The sequence below is a fragment of the Thamnophis elegans genome, chromosome Z (genome assembly GCF_009769535.1).
Source record: "Thamnophis elegans isolate rThaEle1 chromosome Z, rThaEle1.pri, whole genome shotgun sequence".
NCBI classification, from domain to species: domain Eukaryota; kingdom Metazoa; phylum Chordata; class Lepidosauria; order Squamata; family Colubridae; genus Thamnophis; species Thamnophis elegans.
Genome location: NC_045558.1, coordinates 140745874 through 140767540, shown reverse-complemented (window position 1 = coordinate 140767540; position 21667 = coordinate 140745874). Strand labels below are relative to the sequence as shown.

General features: G+C 43.0%; 1 protein-coding gene across 1 annotated transcript; it reads left to right on the top strand.

The window, feature by feature from the left end:
- The first annotated feature begins 5188 nt into the window (after positions 1-5188).
- On the top strand, positions 5189-21218 carry EFS (embryonal Fyn-associated substrate). Its single transcript, XM_032237250.1, has 5 exons — positions 5189-5651; positions 6273-6371; positions 11528-12217; positions 17710-17793; positions 20145-21218. Exons 1-5 carry the CDS (start codon positions 5406-5408, stop codon positions 20556-20558), a joined length of 1533 nt encoding a protein of 510 aa, XP_032093141.1. The 5' UTR covers positions 5189-5405; the 3' UTR covers positions 20559-21218.
- Positions 21219-21667: the final 449 nt, after the last annotated feature.

Below are 21667 nucleotides of genomic sequence, written 5' to 3'. Positions count from 1 at the left end.
AACAATTTTGACCCTCAGGGAAAAGATTTAAGCATTTCAAGGTGATTTGGGCCTCATTATTATCTGCAAACCCGATAAGTGGCAGGGAGGGCTTTGATGTATTGTTGACTTGGGTTGAGAAAGGGGGGGCACCGAAAAAGGTTTTGGGGTGGTGGGGAGGAGGAGGGGGGGGAGAGGAACTCATGGCTCTCCTGAATTACTTTTGCAAATCAAAATACTTTTCATTTCCCCTAAAAATCAGCCCTTTTTGAGGTTTACTTTTTCAAGCTGCATCTCTGGAAAAGCATTTTTTGGTGCTGTTGTGGCTAAACACAGGCAGTCCTCGACTTACAACAATTTGCTTAGTGACCGGAGTTACACCGGGACTGGAAAAAACAATGACTTAGGATCATTTTTTCACACTTACGACCCCTGAGCCATCCCCATGGCCACACTTAACGACCATTGCAGCATCCCCGTGGTCACGTGATCAAAATTCGGACGTTGGGCAACCGACTCGTATTTATGGCGGTCGTGGGGTCAGATGGGTGTCATGTGATTCCCTTTTTGCAGCTTTCTGACAAGCAAAGTCCACGGGGAAGCCAGATCCACTTAACGACCGTGTGGCTAACCGAACAGTGGCGAGGATTCACTTAACAGCCATGGCAAAAAGGGTGTAAAAACTCACTTCACAAACGTCGCGCTTAGCAACAAAAAATGTTGGCCTCCGTTGTGGTCGTAAGTTGAGGACTGCCTCTAAAGGGAAAATCGAGTGGCTTAGGGGTTTAGGAATCGCTTAAAGAAGGCTCCCCTCGCCGGTCTGAAAAATACGTCCCTGAGGCGCAAAGTTAGGCCTCACTTCGATTTTGCGTTGACGATTTAAATATTTCCCGTCGAGAATGTAAAATTTTGGCTGAAATTCATCAACTTTCCGCTTTCTGGGTTTTAAACTCCCCCAACCCCCCCCCCCCCAAAATGAGATCATTTCTGGCTAAATTTTATTTGTCGACACCCAGATGAGTGATTTCACTTTTTTCATTGTCCGCCAAGTAACCCATCAAAATCGTATCCGCCATCACCCCATCAAAAACAAGATTATTGCTTGAGATTTCTATTCTATTTTAACCAGAAGTTGTATTCAGCCGGTTCGTAACGGTTCGACGGAAGTGGTTGCGGCAAATTGTGGGTAGCCGCCTCGGCTCCAAAACGTCCCATGTAGCCCCGTTTCCGACGCTGTGCTCATGCGTGCACGCTGCACACGTGAGCAAAGCGCATGAACCTAAGGTGTGCGCACGGTGCGAGCGTCCGTGCGCGTGTGCGCTCACAGTTGTGAACCTGAATGAACCCCACTGCCGATTTTAACCTGTTTATTATAAGTTTGCAGGACTCTGGGATGGCTTAAGCAAAAGCTGGGGGGTGGGTGGGGAATTAGAGCTAGTCCTCAACGTACGACCACAACGGAGCCCAGAATTTCTGCCGCTAAGTGAGACGTTGCTGAAGTGAGTTTTGCCCCCTTTTACGACCTTTCTTGTTAAATGAATCGCGGCCGTTGTTAAGAAAATGACACGGTTGTTAAGTGATTCCGGCTTCCCCGTGGACATTGCTTGTCGGACGGTCGCAAAAGGGGATCGCGTGATTCCCGGGACACTGCGACCGTCGTAAATACGAGTCAATTGCCAAGTGTCCGAATTCTGATGACGTGAGCGGGAGGATGTTGCAACGGATGTAAGTGTGAAAAAAGCTCCTAAGTCACTTTTTCCCCCGTGCCGTTGTAACTTCGAAACGTCACTAAGCGAATTGTTTGTCAGTCAAGGACTACCTTTACTTATTTTTTAAGGTTTGTGGGATGATAAATCCATCCCTCTCATCCAATAAAATGTAGAAAAAGACAAAAGGATAAAATGATAATAATAATATCATCATGGGGTGATGCCAATAATAAATTTATTAACTAAAAGGAAAAAAAATTTAAAAATTCAATTAAAAAGTGGATTAAGATCCTCTTTTTCTGGCATCAGTTTTCTAGGTTTCTACGACATGGTATAACACTATAGATAATCCTCCACTTATAACCACAATTCAGCCCCAGATTTGTGTTGCTAAGTGAGACATTTATTACATTAGTTTCGCCCCGTGTTACGGCTTTTCTCGTTAAATGAATACCTCCCGTTGTTAAGTAAGTGACACGATGGTTAACTGAATTCACCTTCCTTATGGATGTTGCTTGTAAGGTGGTCGTAAAAGGGATCGTGTGACATCCCCCCTTGGGACACTGCAACCGTCGTAAATACGAGTCAGTTGGCAAGGGTCTGGATTCGGATTACATGACGGATGTTGCAACGGTCGTATCCTAAGTCATTTTTTTAGTCCAGGAAATGTTTAGCAATTGAGTTTTAGGTTTTAAAAAGTTTTGGTTGCGAAACTCCACGATTGTTTATAAATGGGAACGCCGAGCAATGCCGGAACTTGCCTTTTGGATCCTCCTGTTCCCAATTTTTTGGGCAGATTTCCCAGCCAAACGTCTATTTTTTGGAGGAATTCAAGCATGGATTTAAAAATGCAGCTTCTCGGGGCCGTCTTAAAAGAAGTCCACCCCTAGTGGGTAGAGCCCATTCAGAATATCCGGGAAGGCAAAATGGCCAGATTAAGGGCCGTTTAAAAACTCCCTGCCAGTGAAGAGCTAATGTTATCCCTGAAGCACTAGTTTTCTACATGCGGGGAGAGCAAATTTGCAATCCCTTGGCTTGGGGCTTTCTCAACCAGAGGTTTCCAAAGCTGTTGCAGCCAACAGCTTCTAGGTTCCTTAGGGAACAGGATGATGGGATATAGCTGCCCCGGAGGCAGTTGGAAAAAATAGAATAGCTGGGCATGATGGGAGGTGTAGTTGTAAGAAGTAGCTGTGCAACTTGGTCCTGTGGTATAATAACCTTTCTCATGCCTATATATTTTTAAATGTTACCCCATATGTAGAGATCTAATGCAGAAGCCTGCAGTGTTTTTAATGTACAGACAGTCCTCATTTAGCGACCGTAGTCGGGTAACTTGATTGCCGGTCGCTAAGTGAAACACGATTTCCCAATCTCGGTTCCGCTTTTCTTCGCTTGGCAGACCTGCAGTAGTCATAAATGCAAGAACTGGTTGCAAAGTTCCTTTTTTATTACTGTTGTGACCACAAATGGTCACTAAGCGAGACAGTCGCTAAACAAGGACTATGTATTATAGAAAGGGAGATGCTCATACAGACAAACATTAAAAGTTACAGTTGTTGGTCCCAACAACTGTACGTTTTGAAAAAAAAAAAGTCATTTTAGCATCTTGTTTGTGGATAACTAACCAGTAACTGGGCATTCTGGGAGTTGTAGTTTGGGGATTCTGGGAGTTGTAGTTTGGGGATTCTGGGAGTTATGGTCTTAGAATTCTGGGAGTTACGGTATAGGAATTCAGGCAGTTGAAGTCTAAGAATTCTGGGAGTTGTAGAATGGGAATTCTGGGAGTTATGATTTTGGAATTCTGGGAGTTGTCTAGGAATTCTGGGAGTTATAGTTTGGGGATTCTGGGAGTTGTAGTCTTGGAATTCTGAGATTTGTAGTCTGGGAATTCTGGGAGTTATAGTCTTGGAATTCTGGGAGTTGTGGTCTAGGAATTCTGGGAGTTGTAGTTTGGGGATTCTGGGAGTTGTAGTTTGGGGATTCTGGGAGTTGTAGCCTTGGAATTCTGAGATTTGTAGTCTAGGAATTCTGGGAATTGTGTCTTGGAATACTGGGAGTTATAGTCTTGGAATTCTGGGAGTTGTCTTGGAATTCTGGGAGTTGTGTCTTGGAATTTTGGGAGTTGTCTTGGAATTCTGGGAGTTGTGGTCTAGGAATTCTGGGAGTTGTAGTTTGGGGGATTCTGGGAGTTGTAGTCTTGGAATTCTGGGATGTGTCTTGGAATTTTGGGAGTTATAGTCTTGGAATTCTGGGAGTTGTGGTCTGGGAAATCTGGGAATTGTAGTCTAAGAATTCGGGGGGGTTATAGTCTGGGAATTCTGGGAGTTGTGTCTTGGAATTCTGGGAGTTGTGGTCTAGGAATTCTGGGATGTGTCTTGGAATTTTGGGAGTTATAGTCTTGGAATTCTGGGAGTTGTGGTCTGGGAAATCTGGGAATTGTAGTCTAAGAATTCGGGGGGGTTATAGTCTGGGAATTCTGGGAGTTGTGTCTTGGAATTCTGGGAGTTGTGGTCTAGGAATTCTGGGAGTTGTAGTTTGGGGGATTCTGGGAGTTGTGTCTTGGAATTGTGGGAGTTATAGTCTTGGAATTCTGGGAGTTGTCTTGGAATTTTGGGAGTTATAGTCTTGGAATTCTGGGAGTTGTGGTCTAGGAATTCTGGGAGTTGTAGTTTGGGGGATTCTGGGAGTTGTAGTCTTGGAATTCTGGGATGTGTCTTGGAATTTTGGGAGTTATAGTCTTGGAATTCTGGGAGTTGTGGTCTGGGAAATCTGGGAATTGTAGTCTAAGAATTCGGGGGGGGTATAGTCTGGGAATTCTGGGAGTTGTGTCTTGGAATTCTGGGAGTTGTGGTCTAGGAATTCTGGGATGTGTCTTGGAATTTTGGGAGTTATAGTCTTGGAATTCTGGGAGTTGTGGTCTGGGAAATCTGGGAATTGTAGTCTAAGAATTCGGGGGGGGGTTATAGTCTGGGAATTCTGGGAGTTGTGTCTTGGAATTCTGGGAGTTGTGGTCTAGGAATTCTGGGAGTTGTAGTTTGGGGGATTCTGGGAGTTGTGTCTTGGAATTGTGGGAGTTATAGTCTTAGAATTCTGGGAGTTGTCTTGGAATTTTGGGAGTTATAGTCTTGGAATTCTGGGAGTTGTGGTCTAGGAATTCTGGGAGTTGTAGTTTGGGGGATTCTGGGAGTTGTAGTCTTGGAATTCTGGGAGTTGTGTCTTGGAATTTTGGGAGTTATAGTCTTGGAATTCTGGGAGTTGTGCTCTAGGAATTCTGGGAGTTGTAGTTTGGGGGATTCTGGGAGTTGTAGTTTGGGGGATTCTGGGAGTTGTAGTCTTGGAATTCTGAGAGTTGTGGTCTGGGAATTCTGGGATATGTAGTCTAAGAATTTGGGGGGGTGTAGTCTGGGAATTCTGGGAGTTGTGTCTTGGAATTCTGGGAGTTATAGTCTAGGAATTCTGGGAGTTGTAGTTTGGGGGATTCTGGGAGTTGTGTCTTGGAATTCTGGGAGTTATAGTCTTGGAATTCTGGGAATTGTAGTCTTTAAGAATTCTGGATATCGTCGTCTGTAGAGCAGGACTTAACACCAAGCTTTGGAAAATGTGACTTGAGCTCTGAGGATCCACCTTGTTTTTCGTCCACAGGCGCAGCTGTGTCGTGCGCTATACGACAACACGGCCGAGTGTCCGGACGAACTCTCCTTCAGCAAAGGAGACCTTATGGTCCTCCTCCAGCCAGAAGGGACTGGCCTGGAGGGCTGGCACTTGTGTTCCTTGCACGGCCAGCAAGGGATCGTGCCCGCCAACAGGGTGAAGGTCCTCCCCGAGTCGGGATCTCACCCAAATCACACCCCAGCAGAGGTCTACCAGGTCCCAAAGAAGGAAGGGCTTCTTCTGATGGGGAAGATCTCAGATGGATCCATGGACGGATGGAGAAGGAAAGATCAAAGGAAAGAAGAACAGGAGGTGAGAAGGACGGGGGGGGGAACCTGGAGGTCTTCTCCTGCTGGTTGGTCTCCATGGTGTCACCTTGGAGAGGTGAGACGAAACATCCCCAGGGACTTGTCTACCGTCTACTCAAACTTCTACCCAAGATGAGAAAGATGGACTTCCAATATCTCCCACCAGAGCAGCATCTCTGGTGGAAGATATTGAAGTCCATCTTTCTCATCTTGGGTAGAAGTTTGAGAAGACAGTAGCCAAGTGCATTGAGAGGTTCCCACCCATTTTAGCTGTGTGTGGATGATGGGAATTGTTCTCCACCATATCTACAAGGTCCCAGGGTGGAGAAGCATGCCTACTAGGAGAGCTGTTGAGGAGGAACTTTTCGATCTTCTAAAACCCTCTAAGATGTTGACCCCCAAACTTGCTTTTGAGGTTCACTTGGATGGGATGGGTCACCCAACCAACCACGATGAAAGCTGGTTTCCTCCGCCCCCCCAAACCACGAACTCTCCATCCCCATTTTAGCCTAGCCATGTTGGCCATAACCTATCTTAGATATGGTTTCGAAGCTCCAGGGATCGGCTCCTCCTCTCCAGATCCTGATTCCTGGTTTCTCCTTGTCTTTTTTTTCTTCCACACCAGGTCTATGAGATCCCACCACCCGCAAGGCCCTGCCCGTTGCCCCCAGAGGGGATCTACAGGGTCCCTCGGGGGACGCGGAGAGAAGAAGATTCTGCGGAGGTATTTTGAGAGAACAGGCCAAAGGAGAAGATGGCCGTGGGTTTCGGTTTTGGCCTTTTCTTGCCACAGTTGTTAAAGTGAATCATTGCAATTGTTAAGCGAGTCACACGGTTGTTAAGTGAATGCCTTCCCCATCGACTTTGCTTGTCAGAAGGTCGCTAAAGGGGGGGGTCACATGACCCAGGGAAACTAACGGTCATAAGAGTGAGTCAGTTCCCAAGTGCCTGGTTTTTGATCACGTGGTTGTGGGGATGCGGCAACGGTTGTAAGTGTGAAACACATCTCTTCAAATGCTCACTAAACACATAGTAAGTCAAGGACTCTCTGTACTGTCAACTGAGATGGCATGGCTATTTTATTTTATTTCATTATTTTACTTTATATTTTATTTTACTTTACTTTTTAATTTCATTTTATATTTTTTATTTTATTTCTATTTTTTTTTATTTTAGTTTATTACAATTTTTTTTACGTTAGCATATTATTCTACTCCATTCTTTTATTGTACTTTATTCATTTATTTTATTATTTTCTTGGTTTTATTATTTGGTTAATTCTACTCTATTCTTTTATTTTACTTTATTTCGTTATTCCACCCTCCATTGTTTTATTTCATTTTTCTTCGTTTTTTATTTTATTCTTCTAAATCTACCCTTTTTTATTTTACTTTGCTATTTTATTTTATTAATTATTTATTTATTCTGTTATTTTATTCTTCTATTCTTTCATTTTACGTTATTTCATTATTCTACACTCCATTGTTTTATTTCATTCTTCTTCTTTTTTTTATTTTATTCTTCTAAATCTATTCTTTTTTATTTTACTTTGCTATTTTATTATACTATTTATTTATTTATTCTTTTATTTCATTCTTCTTTCATTTTCCTTTATTTCATTGTTCTACACTCCATTGTTTTATTTCGTTCTTCGTTTTTTATTTTCTTCTTCTAAATCTATCCTTTTTTATTTTACTCTGCTATTTTATTATACTATTTATTTATTTATTCTTTTATTTTATTCTTCTATTCTTTCATTTTACGTTACTTCATTATTCTACACTCCATTGTTTTATTTCGTTCTTCTTCATTTTTTTATTTTATTCTTCTAAATCTATTCTTTTTTATTTTACTTTGCTATTTTATTATACTATTTATTTATTTATTCTTTTATTTTATTCTTCTATTCTTTCGTTTTTTTTAATTTCATTATTCTACACGCCATTGTTTTATTTCGTTCTTCGTTTTTTATTTTATTCTTCTAAATCTACCCTTTTTTAGTTTTACTCTGCTATTTTAATTTATTTATTTATTCTTTTATTTTATTCTCCTATGCTTTTATTTTACTTCATTTCCTTATTCCACCCTCCACTGTTTTGTTTCATTCTTCTTTTTATTTTATTCTTCTAAATCTGTCCCTTTTTATTTTCTTCTTCTAAGTCTATTCTGTTTTGTTTTCTTCTTCTAAATCTATTCTTTTTTATTTTTACTCTGCTATGTTAATTTATTTATTTATTCTTTTATTTTATTCCCCTATGCTTTTACTTCACTTCATTTCCTTATTCCACCCTCCACTGTTTTGTTCCATTCTTCTTCTTCTTCTTCTTTTTATTTTCGTCTTCTAAATCTATTCTGTTTTGTTTTCTTCTTCTCAATCTATTCTTTTCGATTTCACTTTGCTCTTTTATTTTATGTTCATTTATCTTGTTTCATTTTAAGATCTTTTAAAAAAAAACATCTTTTATTACATTATATGTGATTGCCACCTGACTTGCTGGCCAACTGGTTTCTATTCTAAATCTGATCCGGGAGTCAAAATCTCAGCTGGTTTCAGGGGGCCACATTTGATCTCGGCGCCAGTTGCCATCGGATGCTGCGCCCGGTGGCGACTGGCAAAGCCTCCAGGGAGGGGGGAAAGGGGGCCGACAACTGGCTGCGCCTGTTGGATTAAATTTTACGCCTGTCCTGCCGCTGAGAGTAATTGTATCTGAGTCCTTTAGAAAGGGGGACAGCTGCCTTCTCCAGCCCAACCAACATTCGCCTTAGATGGAGACCCACATTGGTTGGAAAGACAGGTGAGAATGCGGAAGTTAGCAGCTGGGAAAGTTTGAAAAGAAAATGCTAGACTGTGATTTTGGGAGGCGTCTCCCGGTGCCTTTTGAAGCTGGGGATATCGGTCAATAGCAGAGGGGCATCCAGAAGACAGGTGTAAAATACAGAAGGATCTTGACAAACTTGAACATTGGGCACTATCTAATAAAATGAAATTCAAGGGTGAAAAGAGTCAGGTTCTACATTTAGGCAAGAAAAACGAAATGCACAGGTACAGTATAGGTGGTACCTTGCTCAACAGTAATAACTGTGAGAGGGATCTTGGAGTCCTAATGGACAACCATTTAAATAAGAACCAGCTGTGTGCAGCAGCTGCCAAAAAAGCCAACACAGTTCTAGGCTGCATCAACAGAGGGATAGAATCAAGATCACGGGGAGGGTTAATACCACTTTACAATGCCTTGTAAGGCCACATTTGGAATACGGCATCCAGTTTTGGTCACCACGATGTAGAAAAGATGTGGAGACTCTAGAAAGAGTGCAGGAGAAGAGCAACAAAGAGGATTAGGGGACTGGAAGCTAAAACATAAGAAGAACGGTTGCAGGAACTGGGCATGTCTAGTTTAATGAAAAGAAGGACTAGGGGAGACATGATATAAGTCTTCCAATATCTCAGGGGTTGCCACAAAGAAGAGGGAGTCAAACTATTCTCCAGGGCACCTGAGACAAGAAGCAATGGGTAGAAACTAATCAAGGAGAGAAGCAACTTAGAACTGGAGAAACTTCCTGACAGTTAGAACAATTCATCAATGGAACAGAAGTTGCCTCCAGAAGTTGTGAATGCTCCAACACTGGAAGTCTTTAAGAAGATGTTGGAGAGCCATTTGTCTGAAGTGGTGTAGGGTTTCTTGCCTAGGCAGGGGGTTGGACTAGAAGACCTCCAAGGTCCCTTCCAACTCTGCTATTCTATTCTACTAATACAATAAAGCCTTAGTAAGACCACACCTGGAATATTGAACTCAGTTTTGGTCACTACACTATAAAAAAAGATGTTGAGACTCTAGAAAGAGTGCAGAGAAGAGCAACCAGGATGATGAGGGGACTGGAGGATAAAACATACGAAGAACGGTTGCAGGAACTGGGCCTCTGGCTAGTCTAGTGAAGAGAAGGACCAGGGGAGACAGGAGAGCAGTCTTCCGATATTTGAGGGGCTGCCCCAGAGAGGAGGGTGGGTCAAGCTATTCTCCAAAGCCCCTGAAGGCCAGACAAGGAAGAATGGATGGAAACTGACCAAGGAGAGATTCAACCTGGAAGTAAGGAGGAATTTCCTGACAGTGAGAACAATCCACCCATGGAACAGAAGTTGCCTTCGGAAGTTGTGGGAGCTTCATCCCTGGAGGCTTTCCAGAAGAGACTGGACTGCCGTCTGTCATAAATAGTGTAGGATCTCCTGCTTGGATGGAGGGTTGGACTAGATGACCTACAGGGTCCCTTCCAACCCTGTTCATCTGTAAAACCAGAATGGTCATCGGTCCAAGAGGCGGCAATACATCCAGCAGTGAGCAATAAATACAGAAAGTCCTGAAGTTACAAATCGCTTGTTTAAGTGACTGTTTGAAGTTACAACGGCGCTGAAAAAGTGACCGTTTTTCACACTTACAACGGTGATCAAAATTCGCTTTGAAAGTGGCACGTATTTCTGACGGTTGCAGTGTCCCAAGCAGAGGTGAGATTCAGCCGGTTTGGAAATCGGCTCTACGCCGTCCTATTTAGGCACGTTTTTGAGGGACCGGCGCGTGCGCGGGAAGGGTGCGTGCGTGCACCCGCGAAACCAGCGGTAACAAAATGTGAAACCCACCACTGATCCTGGAGTTAGGTGTCCTGCTTTTGCGACCTTTTGAAAAACAACGTCGACGAGGGAGGCCACTTTCTCTGAACCGCCGGGTTGCTGACTTCACCCCCCCCTGCAGTGATTCACTTAACAACTGCAGCGAGAAAGGTCGTAAAATGGGGCAAAGCCCTCCTGACATCTGTTTTTTTCATGAACCACAGAAAGTATGGCTCGATTGTGCTCGGAAAGCGAGGATAGACGCTGGAGGGTTTCTCCTGAAATGTTTTTTTTTTTTAAAGCCCCGTAGGTAGAAATCTAGCAGGTTAAGGAAAAGAGGCTTCAAATCTTTATTCCTAATTTTTTTCCAGGGGAAAAGAGTTTATTATTAAAATAAAATAAAATAAAATATATGCAGATCTCTCCTTGAAATGCTGATTGAAAGCATGAGGATAGAGAAAAGTGGTTTAGCTGAATGGATCAATTAAGCTCTTTTTCCACTATCTTAGTGTTTCTCAACCTCACTACTTGACAATCTGCGGACTTCAATTCCCAGAATTCCCCAGCCATAAACATCTTCAAGTGGCCAAGGCTGAAAAACACTGGCTTAAGGATTCGAATTCTGGGAATTCTGGGAGTTGAAGTCCACATATCTTCAAATGGCCACTGCTGGAAAAACACTGTCTTAAAGGCCCCAAAACCATCCATGGGGATTCTGGGAGTTGAAGTCCACCCATCTTCAAATGGCCACAGCTGAAAAAACACTGCCTTAAAGGCCCCAAAACCAGCCATGGGAATTCTGGGAGTTGAAGTCCACCCATCTTCAAATGGCCACTGCTGAAAAACAATGTCTTAAAGGCCCCAAAACCAGCCATGGGAATTCTGGGAGTTGAAGTCCACCCATCTTCAATGAGAAACACTACATTGTCTTGACACATAATGCAAGCCATGGTTTGTTTTAACTATGGTTCATTTTAATCGTGGTGCATGGACTGAACCATCAGAGCAGAACATTTAAGTTAAGCCATAAACTGCAGTTCGTAATCAAAGGGACTGTGTTTATGATCCATGCTGAGCTCTCTCCACTCCTGATCCAGCCATGATGTAGGGTTTAAACGCACTGAGCCGTAAACTATGGTTTAATAGCTGGATTCACCCAGCATGAGGACGGCAAAGCAACCAAGCTGGATTCTGGCTTAGCTGAATGCCTGATCCCCCCAAACAGACTTTCATTTAGGAATTCTTCTTTCTTATCCTCTTTTTTTTTTTTCTGTTCGTAGGTTTACGACGTACCCTCATCTTTGCTCCGCGATGTGGTTTTGGACACGTACGATTCGCCGGCCCCGCGGGTCAAAAAAGTTGCCCGCGTAGCCCCCCAGCCCAGCGCCCTGCCGAATGCGGACGAGGCTTACGACGTGCCGCTCGCCTTCAAAAAAACCCTGGCACAAGAGGGGGTAGAGGAGGAGGAGGAGGAGGAAGAAAACTGCGAAGGGCCACTGATCTACGCCATCCCGTCCAATTTACGCCGGGCTTCCGCCTTGCTTAACTTGTACGAATCCCCCGAAGACATCCGGGCTGGTGGAAAGGACGAGGAGGACGAAGAGGAAGACGGGGCCATTTATGATGTTCCTCTACTGACGCCCAGCACCCCACCCCTGGAGGGAACCCTCCAAGGACTCAATCTAAGGGACCCCGGACCCCCCACTCGTCCCCGGCTGCCGTCCGCGGAGAGTCTGTCCCGCCGTCCGCTGCCCGCTCTTCCTAGCGAGGAGCGGCTTTCGGGCGAGCTACCGCCCCCATCGCCCAACATCGTGCGGAAGGGTAGCATCCAGGACCGTCCGCTGCCTCTCCCTCCACCCAGGCTGGGGGGTCTCGGGGCAGGGGAGCAGCTGGACCAAGCCAGGGATGATGTCCACAACGAGTACGAAGGGATCCGTCTCGCCGACGAGTACGATTATGTCCACCTGAAGGTAAGGACGGCCACAACACGAGGCTAACCGCTATCCTGTTCTTGACATTAGGACATCATCTAAATGCCACATGCTTTTGCAGGTAGTCCTCTACTTACGACCATAATTATCACAAAGTTAATTATATTATAAATATATATTTTACTATATATATTTATAATATTATATTATTATAAATGGTTCCACCACAAAACCGCGGACGACAAAATCGCGGTCGACGAAAGCGCGTATGTGACGTCATCACAGCGCGACGAAAAAGATCGAAAAATGTAAAAATAAAGCGAAAACCTTACCCTAACCCCCCCAAACCTAACCCTAAACCTAACCCTAAACCTAACCCTTAACCTAACCCTAAACCTAACCCTTAACCTAACGAAAAACCTAACGCTAACCCTTAACCTAACGCTAAACGTAACGCTAACGCTCTAAACCTAACCCTAACCCTTAACCTAACCCTAACCCTTAACCTAACCCTTACCTTTATGTGAATCGGCTTACTGTAATTTAATTTTTATTTCAATTTTTCGATCTTTTTCATCGCGTTGTGATGACGTCACATACGCGATTTTGTCTACCGCGCTTTTGTGGAACGCGGTTTTGACGGGTCACGATTATAAATATAGGGGATGCGGTAGCTCAGGGGCTAAGACACTGAGCTTGTCAATCAGAAAGGTCGGCGGTTTGAATCCCTAGTACTGAGTAATTGAGAGAGCTCCCGTGACTTGTCCCAGCTTCTGCCAACCTAGCAGTTCGAAAGCACGTAAAAAATGCAAGTAGAAAAATAGGAACCACCTTTGGTGGGAAGGGAGCAGCGTTCCGGGCGCCTTCGGCATTGAATCATGCCAGCCACACGACCCCGGAGACATCTTCGGACAGCGCTAGCTCTTCGGCTTCGAAACGGAGATGAGCACCGCCCCCTAGAGTCGGGAACGACTAGCACGTATGTGCGAGGGGAACCTTTACCTTTATAAATGAGAAAGCACGTTTTACTGTTTTGTGAAATCAGGTTTTATTTCCCTCCTTCTTGTAAACACGCTCTCGGCCTCAAACGATTTCCATTCTTTTATCCGCCAAAGAAAGGTGAACATTAACCCACAATGACATTCGTATTAGACGCTGGCGTGCAAAATTCACTCGAGCACAAGGGGATCGGGGAGAACTGCTTTGTCTCGAACCCGACACCGATCCGATAGAGTCATTGTAAAGTTTAAAAGCTGATTCCTTAAAAACAATGCCTGCCTTTTCTTTCGAGTTTTAAAATCGTTCGTGCTTTCGTATGTTTTAACTTCCGGTGTACAAGGTAGTCCTCGAGGTACGACCACAATAGCAGTTAGACTTATATACCGCTTCATAGGGCTTTCAGCCCTCTCTAAGCGGTTTACAGAGTCAGCATATTGCCCCCAACAACAATCCGGGTCCTCATTTTACCCACCTCGGAAGGATGGAAGGCTGAGTCAACCCTGAGCCGGTGAGATTTGAACAGCCGAACTGCAGAACTGCAGTCAGCTCAAGTAGCCTGCAGTGCTGCATTTAACCACTGCGCCACCTCGGCTCTGTAACCAAGGGAGTCCAAAACTTCTGTTGTTAAGTGAAACGTGTGAGGGTAATTTTGCCGCCATTTTACAACATTTTTTTTGCCACCGTTGTTAAGTGAATCATTGCAGTGGATTAAGTTAGTCCTTCAGTTGTTAAGTGAACCTGTCTTCCCCCGTTGATTTTGCTTGTCGCCGAAGGGGAATCACCTGTCCCCGGGACATGGCGACCGTCGTAAGTATGAATTGGTTGCCAAGCATCCAAACTGTGATCAACGGATCATAGTTTGGAAAATGGTCACAAGTCACCTTTCTCGCTGCCGTTGTAACTTTGAACTAAATCGTCACTAAATGAACTGTTGTAAGTCAAGGACCATCCATAGTCCGGTGCACACAATACAGGCAGTCCTCGACTTAACAGCAGTTCATTTAGTGACCATTCGGACGTACAACAGCTGCGAAAAGTGACTCAAAACCATTTTTTCACACTTAACGACCGTTGCCATATCCCCCCCCCCGTCATGTGATTCAAAATTCAGAGGCTCGGCAGCTGACTTGTATTTACGACGGTCGCACTGTCCCGGGGGTTACGTCATCCCCTTTTGCGACTGTTTGACGAGCAAAGTCAACGGAGAAGCCCGACTCACTTAACGACCGGGTGACTAACTTAACGCCTGCAGTGATTTCACTTAACGACAGGTCGTAAATGGCGGCAAAACTCACTTCAGCTCTTGTCTCGCTGAGCCGCAGAAACGTTGGGCTCAAATTATGGTCGTAAAGTCGAGGATGTCCTTGTATTGCGCCGAGCCCTCTCTCTCTCTCTCTCTCTTGGTTCAAATATTACATTTTTTTCGGGGGAATTCAGCACGTTGTGAATCCCAGCCCGCATTTCTACTGGAGGAGAGAGAAATGGTGAAAACTGTGTCGTTAAAAACACAAAAGGATCCGTTTTTGCTTGTCCCAGCTAGCCGAAATATTTGGCGGGGCGAAGGAACCGCATACCGAAAATTTCAAATTAGGATTCAAAGGACTTTTTAACGGCCGGGTTTCAAAACATCACAATCCCAAGCCAGTAAAAACAGCCCTCTTGTGTACACACACAATTTTGCTGAACTAACACACACCCCAGCCAGCAGAGATTGGGGATTGCAATATCAAAAGGCATCGGAGGAGGTGGGGCTGGGGGGTTTGGGGATGGGGAGGGAATCTTTAACAAAACAAAACAGTATTTATTGAATTTTCCAACATTTAAAACACAAAACAACTCAAACTTACACCTATAACATCTTCTCCATATCGGTATCCATGTCTTTCGTAACAATCCTATTTACAACAATTCTATCTCTAGATCCCTCTCCTATGTTATATCCTTATTTAAATCATAAGGACATCTACTGAAGTGAAGTGGTGCAGGGTTTCCTGCCTAGGCGGGGGGTTGGACTAGCAGACCTCCAAGGTCCCTTCCAACTCTGCTATTCTATTCTCTTCTATTCACACATCGATATCATATATTTCTTACAAATTTTACATTCTATATATTGATAACTTTTACAGCTTATACCTTAAGTTTTACGTTTACTCTTGAGCCAGGAATTATTTATTTATTCATTTATTTATTTATTAGACTTATATACCGCTTCATAGGGCTTTCAGCCCTCTCTAAGCAGTTTACAGATTTTTAGCAAATTGAGTCAGCATATCGCCCCCACAGTCTGGGTCCTCATTTCACCCACCTTGGAAGGATGGAAGGCTGAGTCAACCTTGAGCCGGTGAGATTTGAACCGCTGAACTGCAGATAACAGTCAGCTGAAGTGGCCTGCAGTACTGCACCCTAACCACTGCGCCACCTCGGCTCTCGGAATAGAATACCATCTATTCCAAATTGGATAGTGTAGTATAATCTTTATTGTTATTGTCATTGTACAAAAATAAATACAACGAAATTGGTTACTCGGTTTCTTCCCTCTCCTTCATTCCTATAGACAGTCTATCCATTTCTGCACCTTCATAGATTTTCCTTCTTATAATCGGGTTTGGGGAGGGGGAGAGATATCTGTCTGTTTCCAATTCTGTGCTGACACGATTCTGCTTGAGGTTAATATGTGTAATGTTAGTGTATTGTAATTTATTCCCCATTTTCCCATCAAAAATACCCAGGAGAAACAATTCCGGCTTCAATTCTTATCCTCTATTCCGTTTTGTTTTTTTCCAAAAAAGCTTCTTAATTGTGTTCTGGCATATAGTTTTCTGTCTCTTTTATCGTGTATAAATAAATTCAGCGAATAAATGCACTCTTCTTCTTCTTTCTTCTTTTCTTTTTGTCTTTCCTCTTCCTTTTTTCCCTTTTTTCTTTTCTCTTCCCATCTTCCACTCTCCTTCCTTCCTTCTTTCCTTTTTATCTTCCTTGTCTTTTCCCCTTTTTAAAAATTCCCTGCTTCCTTCTTTCCTCCTTTTCTATCTTCCCTTCCTTTTCTTCCCCCTCTCTATTCTTTTTTTCTTCCTTCCTTCCATCTTTTCTACTTTTTCTATCTTCTTTTCTTTTTCTTCCCCTTTATTTTTTAATTTCCTTCCTTCCTTCCTTCTATCTTTTCTATCTTCCATTCCTTTACTTCCCCTTTATTTTTAAATTTCCTTCCTTCCCCTTCGGTCTCTATTCCTTTTTTCTTTTCCTTTCTTCCTTCTGTTCTTTTCTCTTCCATTCCTTTTTTTTCTCCTTCCTTTTTAAAATTCCTTTCTCCCCCCCCCTTCCTATTTCTTTTTCTTCTCCTTCCATCCATCTTTTCCATCTTCCTTTTCTTTTCTTCCCCTTTATTTTTAAAATGTGTTTCTTCCCCTCCCTCTATTCCTTCCTTCCTTCCTTCCTTCCGTCTTTTCTCTACCATTCCTTTTCTTCTCCTTCCTAATCCTTTTTCTTCTCCTTCCTTCCTTACATCTTTTCTATCTTCCTTTCCTTTATTTTTAAATTTCCTTCCTTCCTTCCATTTTCCTGTCTTCCTTCTTCCCCTTTATTTTTAAAATGTGTTTCTTCCCCCTCCCTATTCTTTTCTTCTTCCTTCCTTCCACCTTTTCTATCTTCTTTTCCTTTTCTTCCCCTTTATGTTTAAATTTCCTTCCTTCCTTCCTTTCTTCCCTCCCTCCATTCCTCACTTCTTTCCTTCTCATCTCCTTGCCTCTTCTCTCCCTCCCTCCCCTCCATCTTCTGTTCATCTCCTTCCTCTCCCCCCTTCTTTCTTTTCTTCCTTTCTATCTTTCCATCTTCCTTTCCTCCCTCCCTTCTTGTTACCGTTCTTTGCTTCTCCTCCCCTTCCCTCCATCTTCTGTTCACCTCCTTCCTTCCATTTTCTTTCCTTCTTTCCATCTTTTCTATCTCCCTTCATTTTTAAATTTCCTTCCTTCCCCTTCCCTCTCTATTCCGTTTTTCTTTTCCTCCCTCCCTCCCATCTTTTCTATCTTCCTCCTTTTCTTCCCCTTGTTTAAATTTCCTTCCTTCCTTCCCTCCCTCCGTCCCTCATTGTTACCCTTCTTTGCTTCTCATTTCCTCCTCTCCTCTCCACTCACCTCCTCCCTTCTCTCTCTCCCTCCCTTCCATCTTCTTTTCATCTCTTTCCTGTCTCCTTTCTTTTCTATCTTCCTTTCCTCCCTCCATTCCTGTTACCGTTTTTTGCTTCTCCTCCCCTCCCCTCTCCTCCATCTTCTCTTCCCTTCCTTCCTTCCTTCCTTCCTTCTCTTTCTTTTGCTTCCTTCTCTCCTCTCCACTCACCTCCTCCCTTCTCTCTCTCCCTCCCTTCCATCTTCTGTTCATCTCTTTCTTGCCTTCCTTCTTTTCTATCTTCCTTTCCTCCCTCTATTCCTGTTACCGTTTTTTGCTTCTCCTCCCCTCCCCTCTCCTCCATCTTCTCTTCCCTTCCTTCCTTCCTTCCTTCTTTCTCTTTCTTTTGCTTCCTTTTTTCCTCTCCTCAGGGGACTGATAAAATCCAGCAGAAAGCCTCCACGCCCGAAGCCAGCCCCACAGTCTCGGGAGAGGCAACGCCGACAGAAGAAATGGTATCTCTTTTTTTGAACTTTATAACCCCTCGCTCTCGCTGTCTCCCACCCAAATTTATGACCTCGTGGGGTCTCTCAACATTCTTGGAAAGCTGTGTTTGCAAAATCAGAAGGCGACCTTTGGCTCCTGCCCTTCCCTTCTTGCAAACGTCCTGTCCAAATGTTCCCCCAGGTGGAATTTGCACCCGCTGATTGGAATCATTGTGTACCTGTACCACAACAACACATTGTGTAAACAGCAAAAAGGGGTCCAGAGGGGTTTGGTGAAAAAAATAAGAATGGAATGGAAAACATGGAATGGAATATAGGAAGAGAATGGAATGGAACTGAAAATAGGAATAGAGTAGAATGGAATGGAATAGAATAGAGGAATGAAAATAGGAATAAGAATAGAATATCGAATAGAAATAGAATAGAAATAGGAATAGAGTAGAATAGAATGGAATCAAAAATAGGAATAGAATGGAATGGAATGGAATAGAATAATTAAAATAGGAATAAGAACAGAATATAGAATAGAAATAGAATAGAATATATAAGAATGGAATAGAATTTAAAATAGGAATAGAATAGAAATATAAATAGAATAGAGGAATGAAAATAGGAATAAGAAAGAATATAGAATAGGAATAGGAATAGAATAGAAAATAGGAATAGAATAGAATAGAATGGAATCAAAAATAGGAATAGAGGGGAATAGAATGGAATAGAATAGAATAGAATATAGAAGAATAGAATGGAATGGAATAGGAATAGAATAGAAAATAGGAATAGAGTAGAATAGAATGGAATCAAAAATAGGAATAGAGTAGAAAGAATGGAATAGAATAGAATATAGAAGAATGGAATAGAATGGAATAGAATAATTAAAATAGGAATAAGAACAGAATATAGAATAGAAATAGAATAGAATATAGAAGAATGGAATAGAATTTAAAATAGGAATAGAATAGAAATAGAATAGAGGAATGAAAATAGGAATAAGAAAGAATATAGAATAGGAAAAGGAATAGAATAGAAAATAGGAATAGAGTAGAATAGAATGGAATCAAAAATAGGAATAGAGTAGAAAGAATGGAATAGAATAGAATATAGAAGAATGGAATAGAATGGAATAGAATAATTAAAATAGGAATAAGAACAGAATATAGAATAGAAATAGAATAGAATATAGAAGAATGGAATAGAATTTAAAATAGGAATAGAATAGAAATAGAATAGAGGAATGAAAATAGGAATAAGAAAGAATATAGAATAGGAAAAGGAATAGAATAGAAAATAGGAATAGAGTAGAATAGAATGGAATCAAAAATAGGAATAGAGTAGAATAGAATGGAATAGAATAGAATATAGAAGAATAGAATGGAATTTAAAATAGGAAGAGAATAGAAATAGAATAGAGGAATGAAAATAGTAATAAGAATAGAATATAGAATAGAAATAGAATAAGAATAGGAATAGAATAGAAAATAGGAATAGAGTAGAATAGAATGGAATCAAAAATAGGAATAGAGTAGAAAGAATGGAATAGAATAGAATAGAATATAGAAGAATAGAATGGCATGGAATTTAAAATAGGAATAGAATAGAAATAGAATAGAGGAATGAAAATAGGAATAAGAATGGAATATAGAATAGAAATAGAATAAGAATAGGAATAGAATAGAAAATGGGAATAGAGTAGAATAGAATGGAATCAAAAATAGGAATAGAGTAGAATAGAATGGAATGGAATAGAATAGAGGAATGAAAATAGGAATAAGAAAAGAATATAGAATAGAAATAGAAATAGGATAGAATAGAATATAGAAGAATGGAATGGAATTTAAAATAGGAATAGTATAGAAATAGAATAGAGGAATGAAAATAGGAATAAGAATAGAATATAGAATAGAAATGGAATAGAATAGAATAGAATAATAAAGTGTAATAGAATAGAATAGAATTCTTTATTGGCCAAGTGTGATTGGACACACAAGGAATTTGTCTCCGGTGCATAAACTCTCAGTGTGCATACACACAAGAAGTGATAAACCATGATCATAATCATACAATAGTGTCATCATATGTCAAAATCTCAATAGCAATGCTGCCATCAAAATTGATCCTGTTTATGATGCCCCCGAAAAACCTACCAAGCTCCGATCAAACTGTCATGGCCGCCATCTTGACTTTTTTGACCCCACCCTGTGGATCCCGCCGTGTTGAAATACTTTTAATAAAATCCTTTTAGATCCCCCAGGGAAAATTCCGCTTCCAGAGGGTGGCGTATGTCAGGAAATGTCCATCTGCAGTGGCAAACAGTTCCTAAGGTCATAAGTGTCCTAACCACCTTTCTCTCTCCTCGCCAGATGCCACCATCCCCGGAGGACAGCCAGCTGCTGCAGTTCTACACAGGGCAGTGCCAGACACACTACCGCACCCTCCTGTCGGCCATCGAGGCCCTCTTGGCCAGCGCCGGGGCCCACCAGCCGCCTCGTGTTTTCGTGCCTCATGGAAAATTCGTCATTGTCACAGCGCACAAGCTGGTGTTCGTGGGCGATACCGTCTCCCGCCTGGCGTCTTCGGCGGCCGTGCGGGCAAGGGTGGGGGCCGCCAGCACGGCTCTGTGCCAAGCCTTGAAGGAAGCGGTCCTCGCGGTCAAAAGCGCCGCGTTGAGCTACCCGTCGTTGCCGGCTGCCCGCGAGATGCAGGGTTGCGTGGCGGAGTTGTCGCGCCAAGCTCTGGCTTTCACCACCTTGCTGGGCACTTTGGCGCCGTCTTGATCCAGGACTCCTCACAGCTGCCATCCACCCCTACGGTGGACAATGGGACAATAGGTCTCTTTTTCTACGGAGGGTGCTTGACGGGGCCCATCCTAGCCAGTGACAGTCCGGGAATCGGTATTAATGTTCCTGCTTCTGCCAGGCTCGTTCATCGGTCAAGACCAGATCCGCCACGGCCGATGCACGTGCCAAAACAAAAACAAAAAACAGAGCACCCTGTCGCATCTCAAGGACCTGCTCTTGGCCTCCTTCCTTACGCCCTTGCCAATCTTCCTTAGCCAAAGAACGTCCCTGATTTTGGCCCCCTCGCCGGCGTCTGTGGAACTCGGAGCCTCGTCCGCTGCCAGATTTCAGCACGAACTCTTTATAATCTGGAAGGGTGACACCCCCCCCCCCAATCATCCACGGAGATGAACGGATTTGGGATGTGGGGGGGAGGAGAGAACAGGGGACCTTTGCTGCTTTCTGGAGACTCCTGACGGTCGAAAGGAGGGAACGGTGTCCGGTATGTCCGGACACTCCCACAGAGGCTTAATAGGAAATGCGGAAGAACAAAATGGCTGCCGAACCGGGTGTTTCGTTGCCAGCCTCCTCGCCCCCCTCCGCCCCCCCCCACCCCCTCGATTAGCTGCAATAAAAGATATTGTGTCAAGGATTGGAAGGACAAAGGACACAAACGGTTATTAACTGAATTGATGAGGCAATTAAAATAGTATTTCTCAAGCGTGGTCCCTTTAAGAGGGGATGGACTTCAACTCCCAGAATTCCCCAGCCAGCCATGGCTGGCTGGGGAATTCTGGGAGCTGAAGTCCACCCCCTCTTAAAGGGACCATGGTCAAAAAGACTGAATGGGCAGAAACTCTTAATTATGAGTAAACGGAGACAAAGTATTTTTTTCCCCCCTCAGGAAATATTTCTCAGAATCTCTCTAGGTTTGATGATAATAAAATAGCTGGGAAAAAATGGCTGTGTTTTTAAATTTTTGGCCCAGGACAGCCGGTCCTCGACTTATAACCATTTTTAAGCCACCATTTCGGTTACTGGACCATCGCCACATCCCGACCATCAATGTCATCAAATTTGGGCACTTAGGAACCAGCATGTACAAA